This window comes from Eucalyptus grandis, chromosome 1 (assembly GCF_016545825.1).
Source record: "Eucalyptus grandis isolate ANBG69807.140 chromosome 1, ASM1654582v1, whole genome shotgun sequence".
Classification (NCBI taxonomy): domain Eukaryota; kingdom Viridiplantae; phylum Streptophyta; class Magnoliopsida; order Myrtales; family Myrtaceae; genus Eucalyptus; species Eucalyptus grandis.
The window spans coordinates 53,692,590-53,717,963 of NC_052612.1; the positions used below are offsets into that span (position 1 = coordinate 53,692,590).

A 25,374-nucleotide genomic window follows, 5' to 3' on the forward strand; every position below is an offset into this window, starting at 1 on the left:
GTTCCGCCAGGTGGACCTATAAAAAAATTTATCAGCCAGACACGGTACAAAAAGGTCCAACAGATATCCGTGTCCTCAAATGTTTGCCTCACAAGTTCACACCGAAATCAACTAAAAAGGGATTCAAAAACAGTCGAAAATTTGAGAAGCCTCATTTGACCATCGACCAACTTTAACCCTCCCGTGAGACCCTTGCCCCGTCTCTCCCAGATGACACTCAGTTTGGATGCTCACTTGATGACGTGGGTCCTTTTACTCCCTCAAGTGCATTCCCCCACAGCCTTTCATCGAAGGACACTCTTGCAGCCACTGCATAGACGTGGACGTGCTGCCCAAGCATGCACAGAGCAGATGGAAACATTATGTTCCACTTGTCGACGCCATCAGATTAGAGCATGGGGAGATGACATGCGGTGATTGCATGTCTTCAGCCACCCTGGTCTCCCCACAACCCGAGCCACTCGATGGGGCTTTACTCAGAGTGGAATAGGCAACGAAACTGCCATTACGAATATAAGCCACCCCAAACCACCGATTTTCCCGGCAAGGAAATTCAAAATTGATGCTAGACACCACCATTGCAGAGTTAATATGGGTGTATGGGCGTGTGAAAGAGGAAGGGAGATTCTTTGAAATTCAAAAGAAGCACAGTTAAGACACTTTCTTTGGCCTCTACAGCTCAGTAGATGTCGAATGTACACACGGATATGGAGGAAATTCAGGCATCTAAGAATTCCTTCAATGGCGTGCGAACAGAACACGAAGTGGGGATGGAGATACATAGCGTCCGGCAATGCTTAGGGAAATCCTCCGTCCACGCCCGCATATAATCGGCCGTCGTCTCCTAATCATCGTCATAAGAGACATGGGTGCTAGTTGTGCAGCCAGGAGCTTCGGGGTCCTCAGCGCCGCAGCAGTCGTAGAACTTGGCGGCATAAGGGGGATCATCAGGTCCCAACTCATAGTACCTTCAAGAGCAGAGCAGAGGATGCAGAAACTATTAAACCCTCCCAGCTCGGAGCAACTATCGTTCGTTCGTACTGAAATCACTCACGGGGTTCAGCTATAAGAGCGGAAAATGGGATGGAACGACGAGAGATAATGAAGGAGGAATCTCGAGATCAGTCGAATCAAATCAATTGAGATCATGGAGTCACGCACATATATGAATTTATGCCCGAATGCTACCTATTGATAATTTGATAGTGATACATAGTCACCGCCCAAGTTTCAGATAAAGAGAAATGACAAAAGGCGACAATCGCGCGGGAACCCTAGCGGGAGCGGAGGACCAAAAAGGGGAAAGAAGCAGAAGGGAGGGAGGACCTGCGTTGGTCGTCGTGGCGACGGGAGACGAAGAAGGAAGGGTGAAAGCGGCAGGCGGAGGGATGGTTGGAGGAAGGGGGGTAGCTACGCTTGCACCGCTTGCACGTCTTGGGCTTCTCCTCCTCTTCGCCTCCCTCTCTCCTCGGCGTCTCCTGCGTCCCAAGCTCCGCCATCGATGCCCAGACGATGATGACGATGATGATGATGATGATGATGATCGAGTGTTGGGTACAAGATGGACTTGGAGGAGCATATTCATGGAGATTGGGCCCCGGGGGTTGTTTCATTTCAACACTCCATGTAGTTTATGGGCCGACCCCATCAAAAAAGCCCACATTATGTCTCGTCTCAACTGAAAATTCCTGGGAATTTTATCTGGCGTTCGCCGCCGCCCTCCTTCCTCCCCGACCCACCCTAATTCTAAAATTCTATCCACACCCAGAACCAGAACCAGAACCAGAACCAGAGAGAAGCGCAGGGAGAAGGAGAGAGAGAGAAGCGCAGAGAGAGAGAGAGAGAGAGAGGTTGTGGTTTTGGGTGGTGTGGATGGAGAGGGTTGCTTCTCCATCCCCGTCTTCTCCCTGAAATTTCCTCCCTCCCTCCCTCCCTCCCTCCCTCCTGTTCGTTTCGGGATTTGTTGTAATTTATTATTATTTACGATGATGCCCGCCGCGACGCTGAAGCATCTCTCTCTCCTCTCTCCTTCTCCCCTCCGTTCGTTCCCCCTATCTCCTCTCTCCTTCTCTCTTCTTCTTCCTCATACCTTCGCCCCCCTCCCCTCCCCTCCCTTCGCTCTGTTCCCGTCCCACCTCTTCAGCTTTCTCTCATGTCCGCTTTTACGACGCCCCCTCCTCCCCCTGGGGTTTCCTCCTCCTCCTCCTCGGCCTGCTTTTGCTTTCGGGCCGACCGGGAACGCCCCCCGGATTCCCCTGCTGCAGACGCCGACGGAGATGAAGACGACGACGACGATGAAGACGAAGGAGACTTGGCTTTCCATGTCAGGGACGGCAGCAGCAACAGCACCTCTCCCTCCTCTGCCGTGCCCGACAAATTGGACGTCCTCGGCCTTGGCCAAGCCATGGTTCGTTCCCCCTCTCTGCTTCCCACCCCCTACTTTTACTTCCCCCCTCTCGTGTCTGCTTATGTTGTGCTTCCTCTATTGCGTCCTCAGGTGGATTTTTCGGGAATGGTTGATGACGCTTTCTTAGAGAGGTTAGGACTGCTAAAGGGTACCCGAAAGCTGGTCAACCACGAGGAGCGGGGCCGGGTGTTGCGCGCCATGGATGGCTGCAGTTACAAAGCTGCCGCCGGTGGCTCTCTCTCCAACAGCTTGGTCGCCCTCTCGAGGCTCTGCACTCGGCCCTTTGGAGGTCCTCCCCTGAACATTGCTATGGCTGGGAGCGTGGGCAGCGACCCTCTGGGTGGATTTTACAGGTCTGGCCCCCTCATCTCTTTCCAATTTCAAACCTACACATCCCTTCTCGCCTTTCTTTACTCGCGGAGCGGCTTCAATCGAATTCCCTATTAATTTGGACCTCCCTTTTCATTCGTTAACAGGGCAAAATTGCGTCGTGCAAATGTTAACTTTCTGTCTGCGCCTGTAAATGATGGGACAACAGGCACGGTGATCGTTCTCACAACTCCCGATGCGCAGCGTACTATGCTTGCATATCAAGTAAGACATGATTCTAGTGGCTCTCCATCGACGACTTCTAAGAATAATATGATTGCTGTCGCGACTCTAGCTGATGCATTTGCGCAATTTGATGATTGATGCTTCTCCAATAGAATGCAACCTCTAGTTTTGCATTTTTGGCCGGCCGGCCAAAAAGTCCCTACGTCTCTGATGGAGCGGTTCAACGGCTTGGAGTTTTTGGCCTAAACTTGGAGACGTCAGTCAGAGATGTTGATTGATTGCAAAATCTAATTTTTTATTATTTATTTTTTAATTTGCTTTTGCCGGAGGATTTGTGCTCTGTGTCCATAATTTTTTGCTGATATTATCTTCATCTCTGGTCCCACTCTGTCCCTAATTCAACAATGAAAATCCATTTAAAAGGGGAAAACTGAAGGCTGCTTAAAAGATGCATACAACTACCTAAGTACTTAAATCTGTGATTTTTTTTCATTTTGTGGTAATTCTCCTGATAACATATTCTTTCCTACTTCCATTCTCTTTCCTCCAATGAGCCAAGCCTTATCATCCAATTTAGTCAAACACTATCTCATCTTTTGCTTGGTGGAGGTAGACAGAAGCCAAGAGCTGTTGTTCTCAAGCGGCATGGGTGAAAAGGAAAATGGGCAGACCTAATTTTTAACATTTAACTTTAGCCGCTTCTAACAAAGCAGATGCTGAGTTCATAGAGGTCACTTTTACTGAGAGTAATCAGGGGCAGGCTTCTTCTCATTGTTCAGTGAAACAAGATAGAAAAGTTAAAGTGCAAAACGATATTTGGCTTACACATGGAAAAAAAATTTAGTGTTGTGCAGGAAACATAGGCAAAGTACCAAAATATCTGATGGATCGAGTGTTAGTGGTAAGATCTATTAAGATGAGGCATAACCTACTATGCAGCACTGCTTCGAGAAGAATGATTCTGTTTTTGAGATGACTTGTAACTAAGGCATAAGGGAATAGCCTGTTTGTTGTTCTGAAGATTGTGGGCACTGGGTGAGACCATGAGCATCCTAAGTGTAGTGCTAATCTTTTTGTGCAAGGTCATTTCCTTTTGCTGTTGAATCATCAGAAGATGGATTTTTGAGTTTAGGTTTTCAGCTGGCAGAAATCTAACTCGTATGAGCTCCGGAAAGGCCTCGTGAAGTGGTCTTATTTATCCTGCATAATGTAACATATACTGTTTAGAGCTATTTCCTGGATTTGGATCTCATTTGTGAGCTACTGATGGTAAATCACTCCTTTACTACTGCCTTTCTTTTTATGTGGTCAGGGCACATCATCCTCGGTTAACTATGATTCATCTTTGGCTGGCATGGTTTCCAAAACAGATGTCTTCATTGTTGAAGGTTATTTATTTGAATTTCCTGATACCATCAAAACCATAGTAAAAGCATGTGAAGAAGCACGCAGGGGTGGTGCTTTAGTTGCCATAACTGCCTCCGATGTATCGTGCATCGAGAATCACTATGATGATTTCTGGTAAGTTCACTTTCTTTTTTGACCTCCAATTTGCTATCCCGAAATGTTTCTCTTGGACATGGATAAATCTGGCATCCCATGTTTGAAGAGTGTACCCACGGAAGCTGTTTGTAATTGCTCGTCCTTCTAGTTGTCATTTGGGTTTTCCACAGAGACAGTTGCCCATGTCTCTTGAGGTTGTTAGAGGAACTTTTCTTTTCGAAAACTAATGACCAGGGAATTGTTGAAGCAACTATTTTTCCCCCTAATTTTGAGCTTGTTGCCAATTAATTAGCGTTGTATATGAAAATTAATCATCAGTGGTTGCGGTAGATTAGGTTAGACTGGCAAAATGGTCTCTTTGTTTAGCACATTCGATCCTTGGTGCCTGATATAGATGTGGACATCTTGCAGGGAAGTTGTTGGAGAGTATGCAGATATCGTGTTTGCAAATAGTGAAGAAGCTCGAGCTTTTTGTCACTTTTCCTCGAAGGAAAGTCCTGTCTCGGCTACGAGGTACCTGAGCCATTTCGTCCCATTAGTCTCGGTTACAGATGGCCCACGGGGGTCTTATTTCGGTGTGAAGGGAGAAGCAATCTATATCCCTCCTTCGCCATGCATCCCAGTGGATACTTGCGGAGCTGGGGACGCATATGCCTCGGGCGTTTTGTATGGGATTTTGCGGGGTGCATCTGATCTGAAAGGCGTTGGCGCCTTAGCTGCAAGGGTTGCATCCACGGTCGTCGGGCAACAGGGCACCCGGCTTAGGGTCCAAGATGCTGCTGAGCTGGCAGAGTCTTTTGCATTTAACGTCGAGAATTCTGGGATCCTGTCAGATGTTGCTTCTGATCATGTGTCGAGCTTGTAGCCTGGTGCTCAGCCCGTTTAATTGATGATCTTTCCCAATTTCAATGGGATCTGTCATTGTGGATAGCAATGTATTCAAGTGGATTAGGACATTCTTTTGATTTATATATAAGTGGAGTTTTTTTTCGTGTTCGGCCGGGAGTTACGACCGTCCGGGCGTTCCATAGAACTGGGCGGGGAAGGTGACTCTGGGGCCCATTGCTGCGAGGAGTGGATTTGTTAGACCAGGCGCCGTATGGTAAAAGCAAACGCTTATTCCGAGTACACGCACGTTCCGTTGATCTTCTAGGATGGTTTCTTCTCGTCTTCTTCGGGACACGTGCTGCTTTTATGACTTCGATGAACTTGTTGAGCGGACGACTGCCGATAGCCGAAAGAGAGAGGAAAAAATACTGGGTTCATCAAATGTACCACCAACACGTTACATATATATTCCTATACCATTCCCCACGTGACGGGTGAGACGTAAAAGAGACGGTGGTACCGCAGATGATTATGGTGCTCCTGATGCACTGTACGCAGCATTAGGAAGCGTCGTCGTGATGAAGGAAACACGCATGTCGTAAATTGCCTTACGATATCATCCAAAGGACAAGAAAAAAAAAAGACGGTTAAACAAGAAAAGGGGGGAAAAAAGAAGAAAAAAAACAAGAAGCGGAGGTGACACGCTACTGTGTCCAATTTAGAGAATTCCGTAGAAAAAGAGGAAGAGGGGGGATGGGCCGCAGACATTTCGCCATTTGTTCATATAATACCAAAGAGGGGAAAGAAAAGTAGGGAGCTGAGCGAGCGTCGTCGTCCCCTATAAGTAGTCGAGGATGGGATCCCCTCGCATTCTCATCCAAAAAGCCACCCTCGCATCTATAACCCAGCAGAACGCCCCCCAAAAACCGAAGCAGATTTACTCCCCCTTCCATTCCATTCCATTCCATTCCGATCCATTCCCCAATCATTCATCAAATCCATCGCCGAAATCACCATCCTCCTCGTCGAAGAAGCAAAAAGTATAGTGACCGATCCATCATCAATCACACCGGTGGGTGGGGGGGGGAGGGGATGGGGTCGGAGGCGAAGGAGGAGGTGGCGGTGGTGTTCACCTACGGCACGCTCAAGAAGGGATTCCACAACCACCGGGTGCTGGAGGAGCTGATGGCCACCGGGGAGGCCGCCTTCCTGGGGAGGTGCCGCACCTCCATCAAGTACCCCCTAGTGTGCGGGCCCTACAGAGTGCCCTTCCTCCTCGACCTCCCGGGCTCCGGCCGCCTCGTGTCCGGGGAGCTCTACTCGGTTACGTCGGAGAGAGCCCTCTCCCTGCTGGACGAGCTGGAGGGCACCTCCCGCGGGCACTACCAGAGGCGTCCCATCGAGGTGGTCGAGCTGGTAGATGGGGAGGAGGAGGAGGAAGAGGACGGAGAAGAGGGGAGGAAAAGGAGGAAGACGAGGAGGGCGGAGGCGTACTACGCGGACGGCGGCTACGCGATGGAGATGTGGGACAAGTGCGGGAGGATGGGGCACGGGAGCTACACGGCGGAGGTGGCGCGCGGGTACGTGAAGCGCGGGGACAGGCCCCCCAACCTCTCCTTCCTCCACCACATTCGCTGCTTCCTCTCCTCCTCCTCCTCCTCCTGATGGCATTGGCCGCCACCTTTTGTTTATTTTTATTTTTATTTTCTTTTTGTCTCTTCCCTCCTGTGACTTGTGTGTGTGTGTCTCTCTCTCTCTCTCCTCTGTACTCTTTTACTCTCCCCAGTGGAGGACGAGCCCTTTACAATTTCGTTGGGACGAAAAAAAAAAAAAAAAAGAAACATTATAGCACGAGTCTCTTTTGGCACTCTCTCGTCCCGTATCGCATCGTATCGGCCTGACTCAGCTCTACGCTCCCGTTTTTATTTTCTTATTTTTGGGGTACCGAGTTAATAATGTGGCGTGACCTCATTTGCCAATTGCCAATTGGTGCTTTGTCTTCTTATAACAATGATAATAATAATATTTGGAATGAGGATGATGACATCAAGCTTCACGCCTGCTCCTCGCGTATTTTCTTTTCCCAGGCTATGATGCGTCACCATCTCACGTCCTTTCCCCACCACACACAAATTCATTCCCTTTGTTGCTATCCAACGTGCGATGTCTTCATTATCCTTTCCATCTCCTCCCTCTAGAAACTGCCTGAGCTTTCTTCTCGGAACAACATTTGATTCCTATTTTGGGATTGATTCTCTATTGGCATTTTCGCCCACTTGTAACATTCTCGATACATAATTACTCACAAGAGCAACAGTGAGCGACACGTCACACTGTCGAAATGCAGAAATGGTATTTTGTACTCAACTTTAGTCCCACAAGGTGAAGACAACAGAACATATATCAAGTATTGGTCCAACGCATCTGCTGCAAACTCAAAAATGCTGGCTGTATCAGATATTTCTTCTTCGGCTCACCATAATGTATAATCAAAAACCCAAATGAGTTTAACAGAAATCAGTAGGATTATCATTCCCTTCCGAGCACGCCTACACTTCCGAAACACCACCACCGCTTCCCTGCTTTTGTCAGCCAAAATAAGCATCGAGCGCATCTCCCAAGCTTGTCGACGGATGAGGCATATTCATCTAGAGGGTAGCTTCTACTTCTGGATCAGTCTCGATTGGGACATTAGGCGCATTATTTCCACCCCTCAGACGAGAAGAAACATTGTCAATGGCAGAATTGAGTTGGCTGATCTTGGCATTCAGAGTCTGCCTGGTCTTCTGCTTGCAAGAAGAGGACATTCAGAATCAGATAATGTATCCTATCCCTCTCAAGGGAGACACATTCCATAAGGAGTTACCCTGGAACAATTACCTCCAAGCCTTCATCGTAATAGATTGGCCTCTTGGCCCTCCGAAACCCATACTCATCTTCGTTTAGCAGAGATCTTCTAATCTAAAAGACACGAGGTAAAATCTCTCTATTAGTAGTTGCCGTCCAAACTCACCTTTCCAGACCCTCACTTTTTTCTCATACTTAAAATGGACGACATACACCACGTTCCTTAACTTCACTTTGATGTTATAAATCAGGAAACTCAAACCAGAACCAAGTTATCTGCATGTGTTTCTCTTTTTGTGCTTATGTACAAATATCACAGTACAACTTGCATAGAATTCGGTAAATTTTGCACCACAACAGTGCTGTCAAACTCATCTCCCCGAATAAATAAGAAGACTACTTACTGCGCCAGATAAGTACTAACTAATTACCTGCGGAGCAAAAACGTAAGCTAATGTTCCGAAAATAGCACCACCCAGAAGAAAACCGGCAACAAAATCACTGCCTCCACCCCTACCACCATCGCTGCACACAACAAAATTTTAGTATATACTAGATCAGCTCTATAGGTTAGAAATCTTGGGACAAAATATTAAAGAAAGTTATGATGTTAAAAGAAACAAAAAAAAGAAAAAGAAAAAAGAAAAGGAAAGGTCACAAAGCATCATTAGAGGAACTATGATATAAAACAGAAAGAACAACGGCTTCTGAAATGACTTTGCAACAAGAGGCGTGGTTGTGATAATGTCAGAGAGAGTTGACAAAACTACTCAATAGTATCAAACAAACATGTGAATAAACTCAAAAATGGCGTTTGCCACTCAAGTGTAAAAACTGAATTCTGTCCATGAAGACTTCAAACTTAGAGGGAGTCATAATATTGAACACTGGATTAGAGGTCATAGTGATCCCTATCTTAACTTCTGCATAAGGGAATTTGGGTGCCACCCAAGAGTTGCAAAGCCAGACTGAAAGTGAGGCTGAATAGAACAGTATAAATTATTCAGATTATGTTGTCCTTCATCACTTTCTTTAAAGCAAATATGTTCAGGACAGGGACTCCTTTAGTAACTTGCTAAGAAAAAGGAGGCCCTATCACGTAAGAAACCAGAACCTGTTATTGGATATCAAACTTCATAAGCTGACAATTATGAGGTACAATATCCTGCAAAATTTGTGCAACATCCTGCAACATTGTGTTATGCACAATTTGTGCATTGAAAATGAAAATCACACTTTGTTAAGTATGGTGAACAAGTGCAATGGGGCACTCGTTAACAAGACCCACAATATATATATCTGCAAGACATGTCCATAGAACGAAAAGTAACCCTAAAGCGTTTACAATCACAGACTACTTTCAGCAAGAGCTTTCTTTTTAGGGGGACACAACAAAGTTCAATTGAAGAGCATTGCCAACCACTACCTAACCTAATCACAGCAATTTCAGAAATAAACTATATGCCTATAATATGTAACTCCTGTTGATTTGAATAATACTGAAAATATGACAAGTATTCGAGATATTCCATACCCTACACTATCTAAGTAATTGGAAGAACTAAGCATCCTTCAAATGCACGTTACCATGGACAAGGATTTTATAGAATTCTTTACATGTTTACCCGCCAAATAAAGTAACAGATGACTTAGAATAATTGAATGGACAATAAAAAGAAAGACACTGAAGGAGCACAAAAGTCGCAAGCACAAGTCATAGACAATCTAAGCACACGAAAATCAGACAATTCCCAGGATCTGAAGACTATGTCAATATAAAGAAAAAGGACAACCCCAGTAAGTAACACTATCAGGAGGTAAAAATGCATCGTGTCACATAATTTCTATACATTAATCACATAAAACTCATTCAAGTGCCCATCACATTGTAGTAAGATTCAGATAACGTACTGGTACTCAGCATGAACTGAATGCGCCTCTTATCATCAATTTCATTTGACTTCTTCTGAATATTCAGCCTCGGTCCAGTCCGCAATGAAGTTGACTTGAGAAAGCCAAGGTCACAAGCCTTCAGATGAGATCCGCCTTCAACATGGTTAAGGTAATAGCATAAGATGAAAGGAACAAAAGAACTAAATTAATGAGGAGGTGAAGCAATAACTATGGTATCCTCGGAAAACGTAATTTGACAAAAGCACAAAAAGAAAGAAGCTCAATCTAATCTAAAATTAAATTAAGAAGCAGAGCAATAGAAACTGAAGCAACATCACATCTGCACTTATGACCAGCGAGCAAGCAGGCAATGTAACAATGTCCAAACGACTAGCATTCTCATCAAGATTTAGAGAGCATAGGCAGCTATAGGATTGAGGATTCTCGAACCTAGCAAGACTTGTACACCAATTGCTGACGAAATCAGTACACAACTCTTAATCCTGAGGCTTTAGAAAAATCAGCTGTTGTTTATGAAGCATTTGAGCTGACATCTAAAGATTAACTATCCTTTTCTCAACAAAATCTCATTCAAGTTACAATTTCTGACAGCCTAATAGATCCTCCACCCTCGACCATCTGAATCCGAGCCTAAAAAACCATCATTTTAATGTTCAATGGGATTACCGACTGATGTTCAGCGATTTTTGGTCATACTTCAGCCGAGATTGGGCTCACTTTGCAAATAACACCGACCTACAGGCTATACTTGTTAAGGAACGCTAAACCCATATAAATTGCCCGAGTTGCCTGAATGAGTTATTCTCTCACCAATCACTACCCAAAGGCAGTAGAATTATCTCCTGTGGCAGCAGGAATCTAGAGTCATCAGCCAAGGCATTTGTCAAGAGGATCTAACTCCCAAGTAAACGGTGGAATGGCTTGTATTCCTAAATTGCTCTGCATGCAACACCCCATCCATGGGGGCTCTCATGAGCGCTTCCCAGCATGTTTCAAGCAGGGCAGCTAGATCAGATAAGGCCCAAAGTAAGTAAGCAGAAGGAAAGAAGCGGCAATCGCAGTCGTGATATTGTACAGACAGCTTTAGGATCATTCTTCATGCGCACAGGACGTAACATAAGCGTTCGCTTCCCACGGGAGGGTTCAGTACGAACTCGACTGAGAGAACCCGGAAGCAATTCGGATGGAAACAAGGAACACCACGGGTAGATAGCAAAGGGAGCGAAGGGTGGCGAGAGCGAAAAAGGAACTCGGGATCCTTCTTCATTGGCAACGCGTATATTAGCAGAAGAAGAAGAAGAAGGAAGCGTAACAAAGAAGGTGAAATAGAAATTTACGACAGAGAGAGGGGGCAGGTGGGAGGGTAGGGAAGCGAGGATGGGAACGAATCGCGGACGATTCGGTGGCCCGGTGCGATCGGTGATGAATTGAATTTGTACAAACCAAAAGAAGGGAAGGAGGAGGAGGAGGAGGAGGAGGAGGGCTTACCGGGGGAGATCGATAGTGGAGAGAAACAGGTCGCCATCCCCACGACACAGGCCGAGAAGACGCAGAGAGAGAGAGAATCGAAGAGAGGAAGCAGAAGAAGAAGAAGAAGAAGAAGAAGAAGAGGAGAGAGAAGGAGAGGGAGAGAGGATAGGAGGGAGCGGAAATATCGAAAGAGCATCTGGTTGTCAATGGGAGGGGGAATTACCCTCCCTAATCCTTACATTTACGAAAATTGCCATTGGGGTGGACCGGTGGACGTGAGTAACGATCGATGGGAGAATAATGTCGATGCAAGAACCCCGCCAAAAAAAGAGAAGCCCTTTGGGGTTTCCGTCCCTCCCAGCGGATCGTGGCAACATTCCAAATTGATCTTCACTCTCCTCCTAACAAAAATTTTATTCCCTTGTCCATTTCCTTGGCATCACCGCTGACATTTTTTTTACTCCGTGGCCGTTCTCGCTATATATATATATATGTATGTATTCACTATACAACATGAGCGATGGGTTCTGTTGAGTTTCACAAATTAACATTGAAAACAAATTCAAATTGAGATTAAAAGTATTTGGGGCAAGTAGGCCAATCTTTGAACTTTTTTTTTTTTTAATATGATCATATTGACAAATCGAACTAGTGTACAAAAAGTAGGTGACGTGGCCTGCGACCCCAATCTTGGGGTTAAAAAGTAAAGGAAAACAAGGGCCAGCCCATCCCATATCAAGCCAAGCCCATTTTATAAAAGGGATGGAGCCCATTTAGACACTGACTTTACTTTCGACAGCCTAAGTAGCTGACACCGATATACATTATATATGCATTTTTTTTTATATATGACAAATTTTCATTTTTTTATTCAATTTCACAAATAGATAAATAATAAATCAAGAGCCTAAGATGAATTTACACTAAAAGAAGTAATCCATCATTTATTAATATTATTCATTATTTCAATTTGATAAATTCAACTCCATTCTAACCATCCATAAAACTTGGAGGAAAGAAAGAAGAAAATGTAATCCATATGTTGGACTTACATGTCAAACCGTATTGAAATAGAAGAAAAAAGAAATAAACTATGAGGATAAAATGTATGTCATGGAAAGTGAGAGTTAGAAGAGAAGAGTAGATGAGATTTTTTTCCCCCTTATTATTTTTTATTTGTTTACATATTTACATTTTTGATCTTTATTGAAAATTTTAAAAATTGATCCCATATGTGTCATGTCACAATCACGCGTCAGAATTCCGAATTTATGTTGTAGAAAGTATCAAGAGAATTGATCAGGTGTTGAATTTTCCAACACCTATTGACCGAGTATCAGAGAATGTCAAAGAGTATCGAAATGTTCGACATAACATGAACGCTCCTACGGAGTATAGATATTTCTTAGTAATGGCAGCTCTATCCCGAAGGCCCCTTTGGGCATTGATGTCGGCACAAAAGCCGCAAGGGACACAAGAAGAAGTAAGAAAGGAGGGGTACATTAATGCACCGTGGGAGAGAGAACGAAACTCTGCTGTAGCGGATGACGAGAGAGGGAGAGAGAGAGAGAGAGGGCGAGAGAATGTGGTGGTGACTGGTGAGAGCTGGCGTTGGACGAGACAACAGAAGTGGGCAGATGGAGCGCGAAAGGGTGAACGTAATACTGCGACGGATATGAAGATTTCTCTGCAAATGCTGACGGCGGCAACTAGATAAGATCTAAGTACGTCGTCAGCAAAGCAACATTTAGCAGATGTGCAAGCTCATGGACATGGACATGTTGATGTAAAAACGTAAATGAGTTCCAGTCCTCCAAACACCTATGAACTTGTTAGATGCATATATACAACGTCAAAGTCACCCTACCATCCCAGTCCTCTTCTTCCCCGTTCCTTTTTTGTTACAAGTAGCTACACTCCATTCCATTCTATGAAGATAGCTGAAGCGGCAGAAAAAGTTCAAAGCCCCTCAAATAGCACCGTGAACCCCACGAGAAGACACAGTTTCCAGCGGAGACCGGCGAGTAAGCTCACCGACTGGTACGCACCATCGACATTCCCAGATCAACAATAACTTCCAAGTTGTCTGTGGCTTTCAGAGCCCGGATAGCATCAGAGAGAAGAAAGTAAGGGACAATTAAGATTACCAACTTACAGCCCGAAAATTCCTCAGTATCTTCAAGTCTCGGCTTTCAACTCCTTATATACATACAGCAGTGCCTGTGCACTCAAACAGCGGAGAGGCTATAATGTAAAAACTCGAGAAAAAAAGAAAAGGAAGCAAGTATTTGGAAAAAGACTATTGGTGAATCCTATGTGGGTTATCAACAAATGGTATAGGCCTTCCCCTCAGAAAGCCAACAGAGGACGGACGAAGTCCCAGCACATCCATTGGGTAAAACTAAATGTACACCATTTGTGCAAGGACCAAAGGTCATTTTTCTGAAAAGTCCCCAAAAAGGAGCAAGGATGTATTCACACGACGGCTTTCAGGCAATAGTTGCTCCGCATCAGGAACAGGTTTAAATCCTTTGTCACTGTCTGGGAAAGGGAAAGAAAGAGACAAGGAAAGAGAACCAGAAACAGGGTCCTCTTCCTGGGCAGCCACCGCCTCTGGATGACTATCGCTTTTATCTGCCACACCAATCCAAAGGGGCAGAAGTCCTTTGTTTGATGACTTTGTTTTTGCTCCCAAAGCAAGGTCAAGATTTGGGACCCCATCATGAGATCGAGCTGGAACCGATGACGGCAGTGTTTTCCAAGGCATGGAGCTCTCCGCTGAGGTTAGGTCCTTTGCATGATTGGAAAGGACAGGAAAGAAGAACCTCTCAGCAGTTCCCGTGTTTTCCAAATTGATCGGCTCATCACACACTTTATTGTGCAACTTCTCCACAACTGCCAGAGTGGAATCCTGCGCACTTTTCTGTGATGCAAAACCATCTACCAGATTTGCATCTATCGGCCTACTAGCCTCATATATTTCCCTACAATCAGTCTTTTGCTTCTTATCCACATGCTCTATTTTAACATTTTCACTACTAACATTATTCCATGCCACTTTTTCATTAGTGCCAAACGAAGTTTGTAAGGCTGTCTCAACAAGATCTGAATGTCGCCGCTTCTTTTCATGCTGCAAATGCTTGAGCACATCTAAAGTCGTCGATTCTACCTCTAATGCAGCACCTTGCTTCTGTTCATGCTGCAAATGCTTGAGCACATCGAAAGTCGTCGATTCTACGTCTACTGCAGCACCTCTATCCATGAGCCTGTCTTCTTCCTTCAAGATTCTGTCAAGCTTCACTTCATTTCCCGTGCCATGCAATTCTTGCTCCCTGCTATTCCTGATTCCTCCAAGCAAAGAATGGGACAAAGAAACTTTCGATGCCACTTTTTCATTAGTGCCAAAAGAAGTTTGTAAGGCTGTCTCAACAAGATCTGAATGTCGCCGCTTCTTTTCACGCTGCAAATGCTTGAGCACATCTAAAGTCGTCGATTCTACCTCTAATGCAGCACCTTGCTTCTGTTCATGCTGCAAATGCTTGAGCACATCGAAAGTCGTTGATTCTACGTCTACTGCAGCACCTCTATCCATGAGCCTGTCTTCTTCCTTCAAGATTCTGTCAAGCTTCACTTCATTTCCCATGCCATGCAATTCTTGCTCCTGCTATTCCTGATTCCTCCAAGCAAAGAATGGGACAAAGAAACTTTTCTGTCCGGAGAGGTAGCACACTGCATCAACATCTTATCATCTTCGGCACTACTATGGGCACCAGTTGTTACATACGGCTGAAGCTCCATGGGCACTATGGCATCTGAACCAGAAACTTCATTCTACAGAAAGTATTGTAGATGTCATTTGAACCATGAAAAAACTTAAGATCACCAGAGAACGGTCAACGCTATCACAATCACAACTTCTGCAACATAAACACTTAAAAATTGAATATCACGAGTTTCACACTCTGTGTCAGGTTCTACATAGTTGCAGAAACAGTGTTAGAAATTAACAACTACATAACCTATTTGATGCAATGGAACAACAGAAACAAGAAGAGTGCTATTTGGGTACTTCACATCAATGACATCAAGCAAACCAATAAACCAAACAAAGCTAGGAACATAATGCTGTAACAATTTTCTACAGAATACAAAGCAAACTAACAAAAATATGCTACTTGTGACAAAGGCTCAGAATCTCTTGGATTGCAAGGACTCAAGGCAAAAGGTGCAAACCCTCTACCAAAAGGACCATTAAGATTTCGATTTTCTTCATGAATGCACAACATTAGTAAATTACCCTATTGATGTCTCAGTTAATATCAAATTCACCTCTTCATGGGAAACACTGACCATGTATTGCAGGTAAAACATCTTATTAAGTATAAGAAACCTCCTAGACAAGTCATAAGCAGCATACATAGAGGGCCCCACCCAACACAAAAAAAAAAAAAAAAAAAAGGAATGCACAGAAAGCATTCTAAGAAAGATTCATGCCTGGGATGTTTGAGGACATTTCTTTTGCTGCTTTGACCAGTCACTGCTTGTAAAGGAGCCATGCAAATCAATGGAATCATGTCCACTGTCTTCCTCAATTGAGACTTCGTTCAAACATATACGCATCTTATCAATTGAAGAGTCTTTTGCATGACAGTTTCCATTCATGGCCATGGATGATGGTGTGATCTGAGAACTGCCCAATGAAGGATTCCCAGAGGGAGAACTCTGTTCGCAATATTTACCACATGGAGGCAGATTCTCACCATTACATTTAGGAAGAGATAGCTTATTAGATGACGGTACAACAGAAGGAGGAATATCTTTCTCTGGAAGTGTCACATTCGAAGTGGATATACTTGACTTCAGTGAAGAACCAGATTGCTGCTCTGAACCAATTACATTTCTTCCCCGGAAAACACCCCAGAGATAAAACAACGTGTTCCAGCCTGTCAACAAGAAGTCTTTTGTTATTCTCCATTGTATGAAGGACATTACATATTACTGAAAGCTTAAATTTTCTATCCTTACTCAACCTACAAAAATTCAAGAGATGCCACTTCGACAGCAGTAATGATGAAGCCCTTCCCTACTACCAGGGGATCATTCAAGAACGTGCAATGCTTAGCCTAGTCACGGATAAGACTAGCACAGTTGATTACACGATTTATCTCATTCTGGACAATATTGTATAGTTTCCCATGACTTCAGACTAATGATTAAAATTTCGATGGTTATTTGAAAAATGAATCTGTTAAAAGTAGTTGCTAGCATAACTGGCAAAGTTTCTTACAATTGATGCAAAGAACCTGAAATAAGACTATGGCTTTCTCAGGAATTAGGGTGTGAATTAGGAAGAGGCGGGCCACCCTTTCTATTTGTACTAGGATCCAGCACCTACTTTTACCTCCCCCCACAACCCCCCAAATAATTGCGGGTGTCATGGGTGTTGGCAATAACTAAACCAGATGCGTTACTTTAATGTAGTGGCATGTATAAAGATTATTTGCAACTTCATCCCATAGAGTATAGATGGCAATTTTTGACATAACTCGTTTGCACCATATGGACAATGTATTTAAGCATGTTAGAATTCAGCTTAATTGTCTACGGGTCACAAATGGGTCAGTCCGTTTTTACACGGATAATGAATGTGCCGTTGACGGATTGATCCTTTCTACCCATCTCGACATTCTTAGACACGTTTAATTAAACTGGTCAACATCTTACACATGTTTAGACACACTTAGACATGTCACTACACGTTTAACTACATATGTACACATTTGTATAAGATATAGTAGTTTAAACTTGTTAATAGTATCATGTCATGTCATGTAACCCATTTAAAATAATTGTCACGTTTGGGTTTCAAGAATATAACATGATCGATAAACAACGTGTTAATGTATCATGTCCTGTCACATAACCCATTTACCAAAAAAAAAAAAAAAGATGTCGTGTTTGGGTTTCAAGAATATAACATGATTGATAAATGCTTGAAACATGCCGTGTTTGATTTAGAGCTGAATTTGACATGACACAAAAGCAAGAATCACTGGCCCTACTATAATTAACACCAGCCTCTCCCCCTGCTACCGCCAGGAACCTTAAAGGTAAAAATCAGAAAACCTGGCTGATAAAGTTCACAGTGCCTATCAGGAAAACGAGAGGAACCCTTTCATTGAATAGCAGAAGAAGAAACAGAAAATAGCAGTTTTTTTTATCTATATAAACTTTGGTGCAGGCAAAAGGTAGAAAACGTAAACTTAGAACTTTCTCAGTATTAGTAAATAGGAGACACAGCAATTGATTCTTACGCTGGGATTTCTCTGGGAGTTGGTTGGATGGGAAAATCAGTAGTTCAACGCCATCAAAATTTCCTTTCAAAGCTAAATCACTCTTGATCATCTTCTCCAAAAGACCTTTGTAGCTCCTCTCATAACTGTGTCGTCACCAATAAGCAAGTAAGAAAAACTTGCTGTCACAACAAAACATGCACATTGTGTCCGTATTTCATAAGCAGAAAAATAGTAGTCAGTGACATACCTCTCGGGATCCTCCGCGAAAAAGTAAAGAGCAATATTATCATCTTGAGCACCACTATCATAAAACTGGGTTGGCCATGTACAACTTCTAGGTACTTCGCTCAAGGAAAGTTTATCTGAAAACTTCTTCACCATGTCAAGAACCCTAGTTGAAGCCAAAGTAGACAGATGTGCTTGAAGTCCACCACAAAAATCTAGCTGCTGACTGCCTCTGCACACCTCCAAACTCCCTCTGTAAAATAAAATAAATACTTAAAATAACATCAGGTTAACCTTCAGACGATGATAATAAATTTGATAAAGTTTGAGGCTTCATACCTCCAGATACACTCATGCTCCGGAATAGCTGATATCCTGCAAATAGCAGACGGCAAAACTGAAACGCAAGGTAAATGGCTTGAAGAACTCCCCTCAGGGTGCCTAGTGAAATCTATGTTCGCTCCTTTTAAGGAAGTAGCTCCTTTTTGTGGTCCAGTCAGCTGTGTTGCATTATTGCCAATCATCTGCAAGCGGGAATCAGATGTACAGCTCTGACGAACTGCCTGCCCTTCATATGGCCCATCAGCAGACATAACTTTCCTCGAGACGTCTGGAAATGATAGGGGATCCATGTGTGTGGGGCTAGACACAGACAAATCCTCAGATTTCTCAGGTCCTTTGTTTCTTCTTCCAGGCTTTTTCAGCATAGAAGATGTTATCGGAGTTTTAGTCTTACTACTGTTGTACGTCTCTTCTTTCATACTTCTGGTCATTGAAACATCTGTTCCAACCTGCAAGCTACTAACAGGGCAAGACTCTGCATCATGACCGACTTCTTTACATTTTGACAGAAAATGCTTCTTGAACCACTTATAACTGCCGGCTTTGAGCGACTAACAGAACAATCCCGGGCTTTGTCAGTGTGATTTGCCAAGCCCTTTGAGCGAGACAACCCATCATGTCGAAGGCCATTGCCTTCAATACAATGTTTCTCGACAGTCCGAGAAGAACTAGTTAAGGGTTCTTCTTTCTGATCAAGCTGATTTGACTTGTATTCTGCAGAAAAATTATATATTTCATCAGAGGAAGAAGATCCAACAACAACTAACCAAGAATTTCTTCACCAAGTGTCAGTCATGACAATTTTAAGAAATAAGTAAGGTTGCTGAAGACAAAACCAACCTTACACAACAAAGAAAGAAGATAGAGCTATGCAACAGTAATGAAATTGTCAGTGAATTCTCTCCTCCAAACTATAAAATACCAATTTCTAAGCCCCTTACCAGCAGATTTAACCAAAACAGCCGGTTTAACATCAGACTGTGCAAGCTTTGAATCTCGGTTGTTGCTCAGAGGTGAGCCTTGCAAAGGTTCCCCACAAGATGTAAGCTTCTGATCAGAATTAGGTGTAGACGGAGTAGAATTGTCCCTTGTTAGACTTGAAAAGTGCGGTCTAACTTACGTAAACTCATCCTATCAAGCACACTCCCTTCTTTAAGATTCTTAGATCCTTTTGGAGTCTGAACATGGGTGAGTTTAGTTGGAAGCATTTTAACTTTGGCATCAACAGCAAGTGGACGGCCTGGATTTGCGTGTTTGAATGACATCGATTTGCCTATTATTTTGGTAGGCCCTTCCTTTGAAATGAAGGAAGAATTCTCCCTTATGCTTTTGTGCTTCTGAATCATTCCTTCGTCAATCACTTTTACTTTTGGCTTTGCAATGAAGGCATTAAATGAATTGGACTTCAATAAAGTACCTAGGAAAAGATAACCACAAGTACAGAGATGAGTATCGTGATTGATGCAGAAGAAGCACTTCCTTGAGTGTCCAACATTCTCATGAAAAAGTACCTTTGGATCGAAGATTGGAAGGCTGGGGGGAGCGTGCACCCTCTGGGAAGTCTTGAACAGAATTTACACATGACATTTGACGAGCTAGCTTCGCTTTTCCCTTATCAATATTCTTGAAGCAAGAATCCCTTGATGATGTGACTCTCCTAGTGGAGCCACACAACTTTGATGATCCTGGTCCTATAACCGTTGGAGAGACTTCGATATTTTCAACGAAACTTTTATCAGGGACTTGTGAAGCAGAAGTGACTCTAGACAATGTTTTCCCCTCAATACCTACACCAGTTATTCCATTTTAAAAAAGAGAAACTTTCAACTCATATGATCAAAGCCTCAATGTGGGTTGCTCGCACTTCAGACAGTCAACTTCATTATCTCATCATTTACTATTTCCTTACCTGGCTTCTGGTTTTCATTCTCATCAGCTGACTTGCATTCTTCACACACCCAGTCACCTTCTGGTACCTTTTGAAGCATTTCTCGCATGCAATAGCTGAGTGATGCAATAGCAATCTCATAAATTGGTGTTGTTAAAGGGCGACATATAATCCATAACAAGCAAGCAAAGACCTGCCAAAACTTCATAAATGACTAATTTCTACTTACGTGTGTTCTGCACCATCACTACACCTACTACATATAGCGAGTAGATCCTCCCGACCTGCATCCCCACAGATATCACAAACTTTGACCTGTTTCAGAGAGAGAAAAATGAACAAGATGCCATTTTCCACCAAATGAGAATATTGAACTATATTTCAAATATGTATACACATGAACAAGTTCATATGAAAAGACAGAATGTAAGGTGCCACATAGAAGAAAAATCAGTTGAGAATAATGAATGAAGAAAGCAGAAAACCATGAAAAATGATCATCATCCTCTGTGCTTTTTAGAGAAACATTGTCCTCTTCTTAAATGCTATCTAGATTACAAAGTTCTACAGAAGAAACAAGAAACCATGTCATGACCTTAAGCAACGAAATTCCCAATTCCCGTGTGAAAATGCACCAAATCACATTAGAGCTGTTTCCTTGTATTTGACAGGACAAGTTTACTTGAAACTAAGTTATGACCCAACTATATTTGTTCTCCCTTTGCTACTCACAGGGGACCCAGAAAGAACCAGTCAGACTTCTCAACCACATACACAAAAAAGGGGGAAAAAAAGAAGGTAGAGAGGGGGAGTGCTGCACATTTGGCAGCAATAACAAAAGTGACACAATTCCAGTTATAAGGATGGAAGTTGTGTCCACGAGACATTAGTTATCACCCAATAGTCATAACAAGTCCATTAAATATTTGAAATTCCAATTATACAATTTTCACGTCCCGCTAGTCATATAATTTATGTCATGACATAACAAGGAACAAATAATTTTAACAGCTTAAAGTTTGTTCCAGTGATATCACTCAAACAGCGGAAAACATTATCTCAATAGCTTAGTACTTGAAATGTACGGTTAAAAAGATAAGAAGTGGCATTGCTTACATCCTGCTCCAGGATATCCGATCCCTCACTCTCATCCTCAGGCAGAACTTGTGGTGAAGGGTCTGGCACGTCAGGGGTCTCAAGTGATTCAGTTAACTTTTCAACCTGGTTATCTTCATTAAGAGATTTAAAATCTCCTAATGGAATTTCCTGATCATCTCTTTCACTTCCATCTTCTTGAATTGATACTCTCATTCCTTCTGGATACAGATTGCCACTTGAAACTGAACTAGAGGGAGCAACTTTTCTGTCTATATAGGAATCATCATTATTAGCCCTGGAGTTTAGATCATTGCCACTGCTAACACAGGATATATTATCATCTTGGCCTTCCACTGGCTTGGAATCCTCAGTTGAAATATTAATCTCCACGGAACTAGACCAAGGTTTAGGAGGCAGATAAGTTTCAGAAAGTTTTCCCTGTCAGATAGCTTGCGTACTGTCAAATCCTCATCTAAAGCACCGGACGCATCAGTTGAAGCTGGTTTTGTTTTTAGTATTATCACAGGAATACCCAGAATTGAACCCCTGTGGACGACTTGTTTCGTCAGCAGTGCCTTGTGGGCTGTGTGCTGATGCACCACTTAAAGGCCGCAAAACATCATAGTCATTAGCAGAATATTGGCTGGCTACACCATCGAGACAGGTTTCATCGGAATATTCCTTCCTTTTGGATCCCATAATAACTTGATTAAGATGCATACAAGATGTGCAAGGAGCAGAGCACACATTACAGGTACCAGACTCTGCTGTAATGTTAACTTTCTTCTGACTCATGGAAGGCCCCCCAAATCCTTTGACATCTGGAGATGGTACCTTACCATTCAAACCAAAAGAATAAGATAAATTAGTAAAACTGTATATAGGCAAGAAAAGGCAGATGCACGAAGACAGCGGGAAATGGAAGCAACATCTCAATAGAACATACAAAACACCAACTAGTCAATTTTCAGAAGAAGACATGTGAAAATGCAATCACAAGTATGGTGTTTGCGACACTTTCTGGAATTTATCCTTAACTCATGTGTAATCAATCCATGCAAAAGCCATATTTCTGGCTTGAAAGGTTACGTGTATTCCAAAGTTAAACTTAACCCAGGATGAATTATGGTAGAAGTAGAAGAGAAGCGGTCCACTGTATATGTGGCCATTAATGGTCGGTTGACAACTTGACATTCCTTATTTGGCAACACACTTCGCACACCAGACGCCATAGAAACACAAAAGCCCTTTTGACTTGTACAGCAGCAGAAAAGAAAATACTGGGGAAGTTTAGAGGGGCTACATTGGGTTTCCACCACCGCCCATAACCACCCAAATGATGCACGTGAGCCAAGCACCAGGATAATTCGAGTGCCGGCCATTTATGGATCGGTCTCTATCGCTTCAAAAGTGGTCTTCAAACTGATATGGAACTTTGGATGTTCAGCATACCGTCCAGCTCCCATATCTACAAACAGGCAGGTTCCTCCAATCTAAGGACAGAACCGAACCAACCCGTTACCTACAACTAGAACTCACATATACCCTCCACAAATGAATGTAAAAACCAGTTTGCTCGCCGATACTAATGTCTTTGCCTCGAACTCGATAGGGACCATGCTGGACCTCAACAGATGGATGAATATGCAGGTACAAGACGAAATTCCAGTTGCGAAAGCAAGATACGAAAGCGCGGACTACCTGATTAGCCACCGAATCCTTCTTGGAATTAGAATAGGCCTCGTCCCCCGGCCCTTGCATGCGACAGCGCCCTTTCAACACTGGTGTGATCTAAAAAGGACAGCATCCAGATCAATTGAGAGATTTTCCAAGAACAAGCGCTCGGCACTCTTCAATCGTTGGTGGGAGGATCAGATCATCGGGGCTCGTAAGCACCGAAATCAGCGAGGAGAAAAGAGGAGATGCGCAGACTTCAAAAGAAAAAAAAAGAAAAGAAAACCGAAACGCGAAGGAAGGAAAGGGGATCAAATTGAGCCCAAACCCTAATTGCCTCGGCGCACCAAAGGAAGGACCAATCGACTCAAAGCAGAGGGTTTTTTTAATTTTTTTTTAAATTTTTTGGGCACAGATTCGAAGGATTCAAGAGGGGAGAATTGAAATGGAAGTGATTAGGGGGACTGATCGGGAACGGAAGGGTGGGGGAAGGGAGGGGGAGAGGAGCGGTTAGGGCAAAAGAGAGAGAACGTGCCTCGGGTTGTTGAATCAGGTCCGTGGCGCAATAAAGCTCCTCCACGTCCCGCTGCTTCCGCTCTGCCATCGCCGGGAGGCAGGATTGCTTGCGGTGGCGGTGCTCCCAAAACCCAACATGAACTCCCCCGAGTTTAAGAAGCTCAAACTTTAAGGGTCGGTGTCAAATGGGAACGAGAGCGAGCGAGCGAGAGAGAGAAAAATAGAGAGAGACAGAGAGAGAGAGGGAGGCTTTTAAAGTAAAAATAAGAAATCGAGATTCGATTATGAATCGCGAAATCAATCGCATGTGCGAGCAAAACAGGAGAGAGAGAGAGAGAGAGAGAGAGAGAGAGAGAGAGGAAAATCACAGTGGCGGAGGAAGAGGAGGAGGAGGAGGAAGGGGAGAGGAGTTTTAGGTGCGTGTGATTTGGGCGTGTCTATGAAGGCGAGCGAGCGGGCGACGATCGGTTGAGAGAGTGGCAACGGGGGCGTACCCTGTTCCTCTCCTCCTCTCTCTTATATCTCTCACCATCCATCGCCTTCACCTGCCCAAGTCCCGCACGAGGGACACGCCTCGGACTCCCATTTCTCTTTTTCTTTTCTTTTTTCCCATTTTAAATTTGATCTCTTAAACTTTCAAATCAATGATCTTATTTGTTTAATTAGCCGAATAAGTGAGATTGCACTCAAAAAATACAAGTCAACCATTGCGTTAGCTAGCCATGTTCAAGTGATTGGAAATCATGCATTTTCATTTGGTGCATTGACGATACAATTTTATCATTCATTTATTCTTTTCACAATTTTTAATATTAATCTTATCATTTAATAACGATATCTAAAATATTAATGACATAATTATACTTGATATATAAATTTCACGACGTGTTTAGCGCATTATTTATAGCCATGATGTCAAAAATAATGGAAGGATTCTTTAATGTCCTCGACGCATGTGAGTTCTACTCGCTTTTAAAACGAGATATGGGGGTGGTCCATGTGATTTTTAACGGTTTAAGATCAAGGAGCGGGGCTGCACATGCATTCAAGAATCTTTTTCCCAGGGAGTAAGGGTGCGTTTGGAACCACTTCCCCAAAGCCCCTTCTGGGGTCCAAAGTCTTTGGGCAAAAAAAAGGCGTTTGGAAAAAACTTGAAGGCACCTGGACAAAATGCTAGCATTTTTAAGGCTGAAAGCCCAGAGGCGGGGAGGGGCCTGGGCAGAACTTTTCTGGGCATGCCCACGCGTTCTTGTTCACTCTTTTTTTCCAAAATTGTCCTCATGAATTTTTTGTTTTTCCTAGGTTCGTGCCCTTGGATGAAACACTGTTCATCTTCTCGGGCCGCATTATTTCGCACTGAGGACGCCGCGACCTAGCGATCGTCGTCGGAGAGCTCGGACGACCTCCGCGAGTCGCGGCGTTGCGGCGGCGATCGTCGCTTGCCGCACCGTGTGACCTCCGCGGGAGCTCGCCGAGGCCGCGCGACCCATCAGTCGCAGTGTCCGTGGTCGCGACCGGATCTCGGTCCGGAGGCTCGGCGCGACCGGATGGGGTCGCGCGACCTTGCCGCCCGGATCCGGGGTCGCGGCGGCGTCGCGCGACCTCCCGCGACCTCGTCGCCCCGGATCGGGGCGGCGAGGTCGCCGCGCCCCGTCGCGACCCGGATCAGGGCGGCGAGTCCTCCCGCGACCTCGACGCCTCGGATCTAGGTCGCCGGAGGTCGAGGCGGCGTCGCTCGACGCGCGGCCCGCCGCCCAGATCCGGCGTCGCCGGAGGTCGAGGCCGCGTCGCGACGCGCGCGACCTCGCCGC

The 25,374-nt window shown here is 44.0% G+C and overlaps 5 protein-coding genes and 1 non-coding gene across 6 annotated transcripts; 2 read left to right on the forward strand and 4 right to left on the reverse strand.

Moving 5' to 3' along the window:
• Positions 1 to 602: 602 nt before the first annotated feature.
• Positions 603 to 1,555, reverse strand: LOC104450561 (hypothetical protein). The gene is made up of 2 exons (XM_010065168.3): positions 1,327 to 1,555; positions 603 to 968 (listed from the first exon to the last, which is right to left on the reverse strand). Exons 1-2 carry the CDS (start codon positions 1,497 to 1,499, stop codon positions 845 to 847), a joined length of 297 nt encoding a protein of 98 aa, XP_010063470.1. The 5' UTR covers positions 1,500 to 1,555; the 3' UTR covers positions 603 to 844.
• A 168-nt stretch (positions 1,556 to 1,723) lies between these two features.
• LOC104450572 (uncharacterized sugar kinase slr0537) lies at positions 1,724 to 5,461 on the forward strand. Its single transcript, XM_010065179.3, has 5 exons — positions 1,724 to 2,407; positions 2,498 to 2,760; positions 2,884 to 3,001; positions 4,275 to 4,483; positions 4,877 to 5,461. The coding sequence occupies exons 1-5, from the start codon at positions 2,153 to 2,155 to the stop codon at positions 5,328 to 5,330; spliced, it is 1,299 nt and encodes a 432-aa protein (XP_010063481.2). The 5' UTR covers positions 1,724 to 2,152; the 3' UTR covers positions 5,331 to 5,461.
• Positions 5,462 to 6,251: 790 nt separating this feature from the next.
• Positions 6,252 to 7,160, forward strand: LOC104415836 (putative gamma-glutamylcyclotransferase At3g02910). Its single transcript, XM_010027216.2, has one exon. The coding sequence runs from the start codon at positions 6,386 to 6,388 to the stop codon at positions 6,956 to 6,958; it is 573 nt and encodes a 190-aa protein (XP_010025518.2). The 5' UTR covers positions 6,252 to 6,385; the 3' UTR covers positions 6,959 to 7,160.
• A 467-nt stretch (positions 7,161 to 7,627) lies between these two features.
• On the reverse strand, positions 7,628 to 10,672 carry LOC104450582. Its single transcript, XM_039300590.1, has 5 exons — positions 10,634 to 10,672; positions 10,052 to 10,077; positions 8,572 to 8,665; positions 8,174 to 8,254; positions 7,628 to 8,079 (listed from the first exon to the last, which is right to left on the reverse strand). Exons 1-5 carry the CDS (start codon positions 10,670 to 10,672, stop codon positions 7,942 to 7,944), a joined length of 378 nt encoding a protein of 125 aa, XP_039156524.1. The 3' UTR covers positions 7,628 to 7,941.
• Positions 10,673 to 13,651: 2,979 nt separating this feature from the next.
• Positions 13,652 to 21,743, reverse strand: LOC104450589. The gene is made up of 10 exons (XR_005546673.1): positions 21,392 to 21,743; positions 20,505 to 20,590; positions 20,297 to 20,391; positions 19,899 to 20,174; positions 19,329 to 19,804; positions 18,385 to 19,101; positions 18,068 to 18,298; positions 17,839 to 17,963; positions 16,019 to 16,467; positions 13,652 to 15,355 (listed from the first exon to the last, which is right to left on the reverse strand). It is a non-coding gene; the product is annotated as an uncharacterized LOC104450589 (transcript).
• Positions 21,744 to 21,862: 119 nt separating this feature from the next.
• Positions 21,863 to 24,044, reverse strand: LOC120288335. Its single transcript, XM_039302264.1, has 3 exons — positions 23,583 to 24,044; positions 23,075 to 23,164; positions 21,863 to 22,207 (listed from the first exon to the last, which is right to left on the reverse strand). The coding sequence occupies exons 1-3, from the start codon at positions 23,649 to 23,651 to the stop codon at positions 21,863 to 21,865; spliced, it is 504 nt and encodes a 167-aa protein (XP_039158198.1). The 5' UTR covers positions 23,652 to 24,044.
• Between the last annotated feature and the right edge of the window lie 1,330 nt (positions 24,045 to 25,374).

What these genes read in the sequence shown, in the direction of transcription:
- LOC104450561 (XM_010065168.3), bottom strand. Translation starts at nt 1,499, where the DNA reads ATGGCGGAGCTTGGGACGCAGGAGACGCCGAGGAGAGAGGGAGGCGAA. An exon ending in CGCCACGACGACCAACGCAG is followed by an intron (nt 969 to 1,326) that starts GTCCTCCCTCCC and finishes CTGCTCTTGAAG; the next exon opens with GTACTATGAGTTGGGACCTG.
- LOC104450572 (XM_010065179.3), top strand. Translation starts at nt 2,153, where the DNA reads ATGTCCGCTTTTACGACGCCCCCTCCTCCCCCTGGGGTTTCCTCCTCC. An exon ending in TCGGCCTTGGCCAAGCCATG is followed by an intron (nt 2,408 to 2,497) that starts GTTCGTTCCCCC and finishes TTGCGTCCTCAG; the next exon opens with GTGGATTTTTCGGGAATGGT. An exon ending in CCTCTGGGTGGATTTTACAG is followed by an intron (nt 2,761 to 2,883) that starts GTCTGGCCCCCT and finishes ATTCGTTAACAG; the next exon opens with GGCAAAATTGCGTCGTGCAA.
- LOC104415836 (XM_010027216.2), top strand. Translation starts at nt 6,386, where the DNA reads ATGGGGTCGGAGGCGAAGGAGGAGGTGGCGGTGGTGTTCACCTACGGC.
- LOC104450582 (XM_039300590.1), bottom strand. Translation starts at nt 10,672, where the DNA reads ATGGTCGAGGGTGGAGGATCTATTAGGCTGTCAGAAATT. An exon ending in TCAGTTCATGCTGAGTACCA is followed by an intron (nt 8,666 to 10,051) that starts GTACGTTATCTG and finishes TGTTGTGTGCAG; the next exon opens with CGATGGTGGTAGGGGTGGAG. An exon ending in CTTACGTTTTTGCTCCGCAG is followed by an intron (nt 8,255 to 8,571) that starts GTAATTAGTTAG and finishes CGTGTCTTTTAG; the next exon opens with ATTAGAAGATCTCTGCTAAA.
- LOC120288335 (XM_039302264.1), bottom strand. Translation starts at nt 23,651, where the DNA reads ATGGCAGAGCGGAAGCAGCGGGACGTGGAGGAGCTTTATTGCGCCACG. An exon ending in ACCTGATTCAACAACCCGAG is followed by an intron (nt 23,165 to 23,582) that starts GCACGTTCTCTC and finishes TGTCCTTTTTAG; the next exon opens with ATCACACCAGTGTTGAAAGG. An exon ending in AGGATTCGGTGGCTAATCAG is followed by an intron (nt 22,208 to 23,074) that starts GTAGTCCGCGCT and finishes TTGAATGGTAAG; the next exon opens with GTACCATCTCCAGATGTCAA.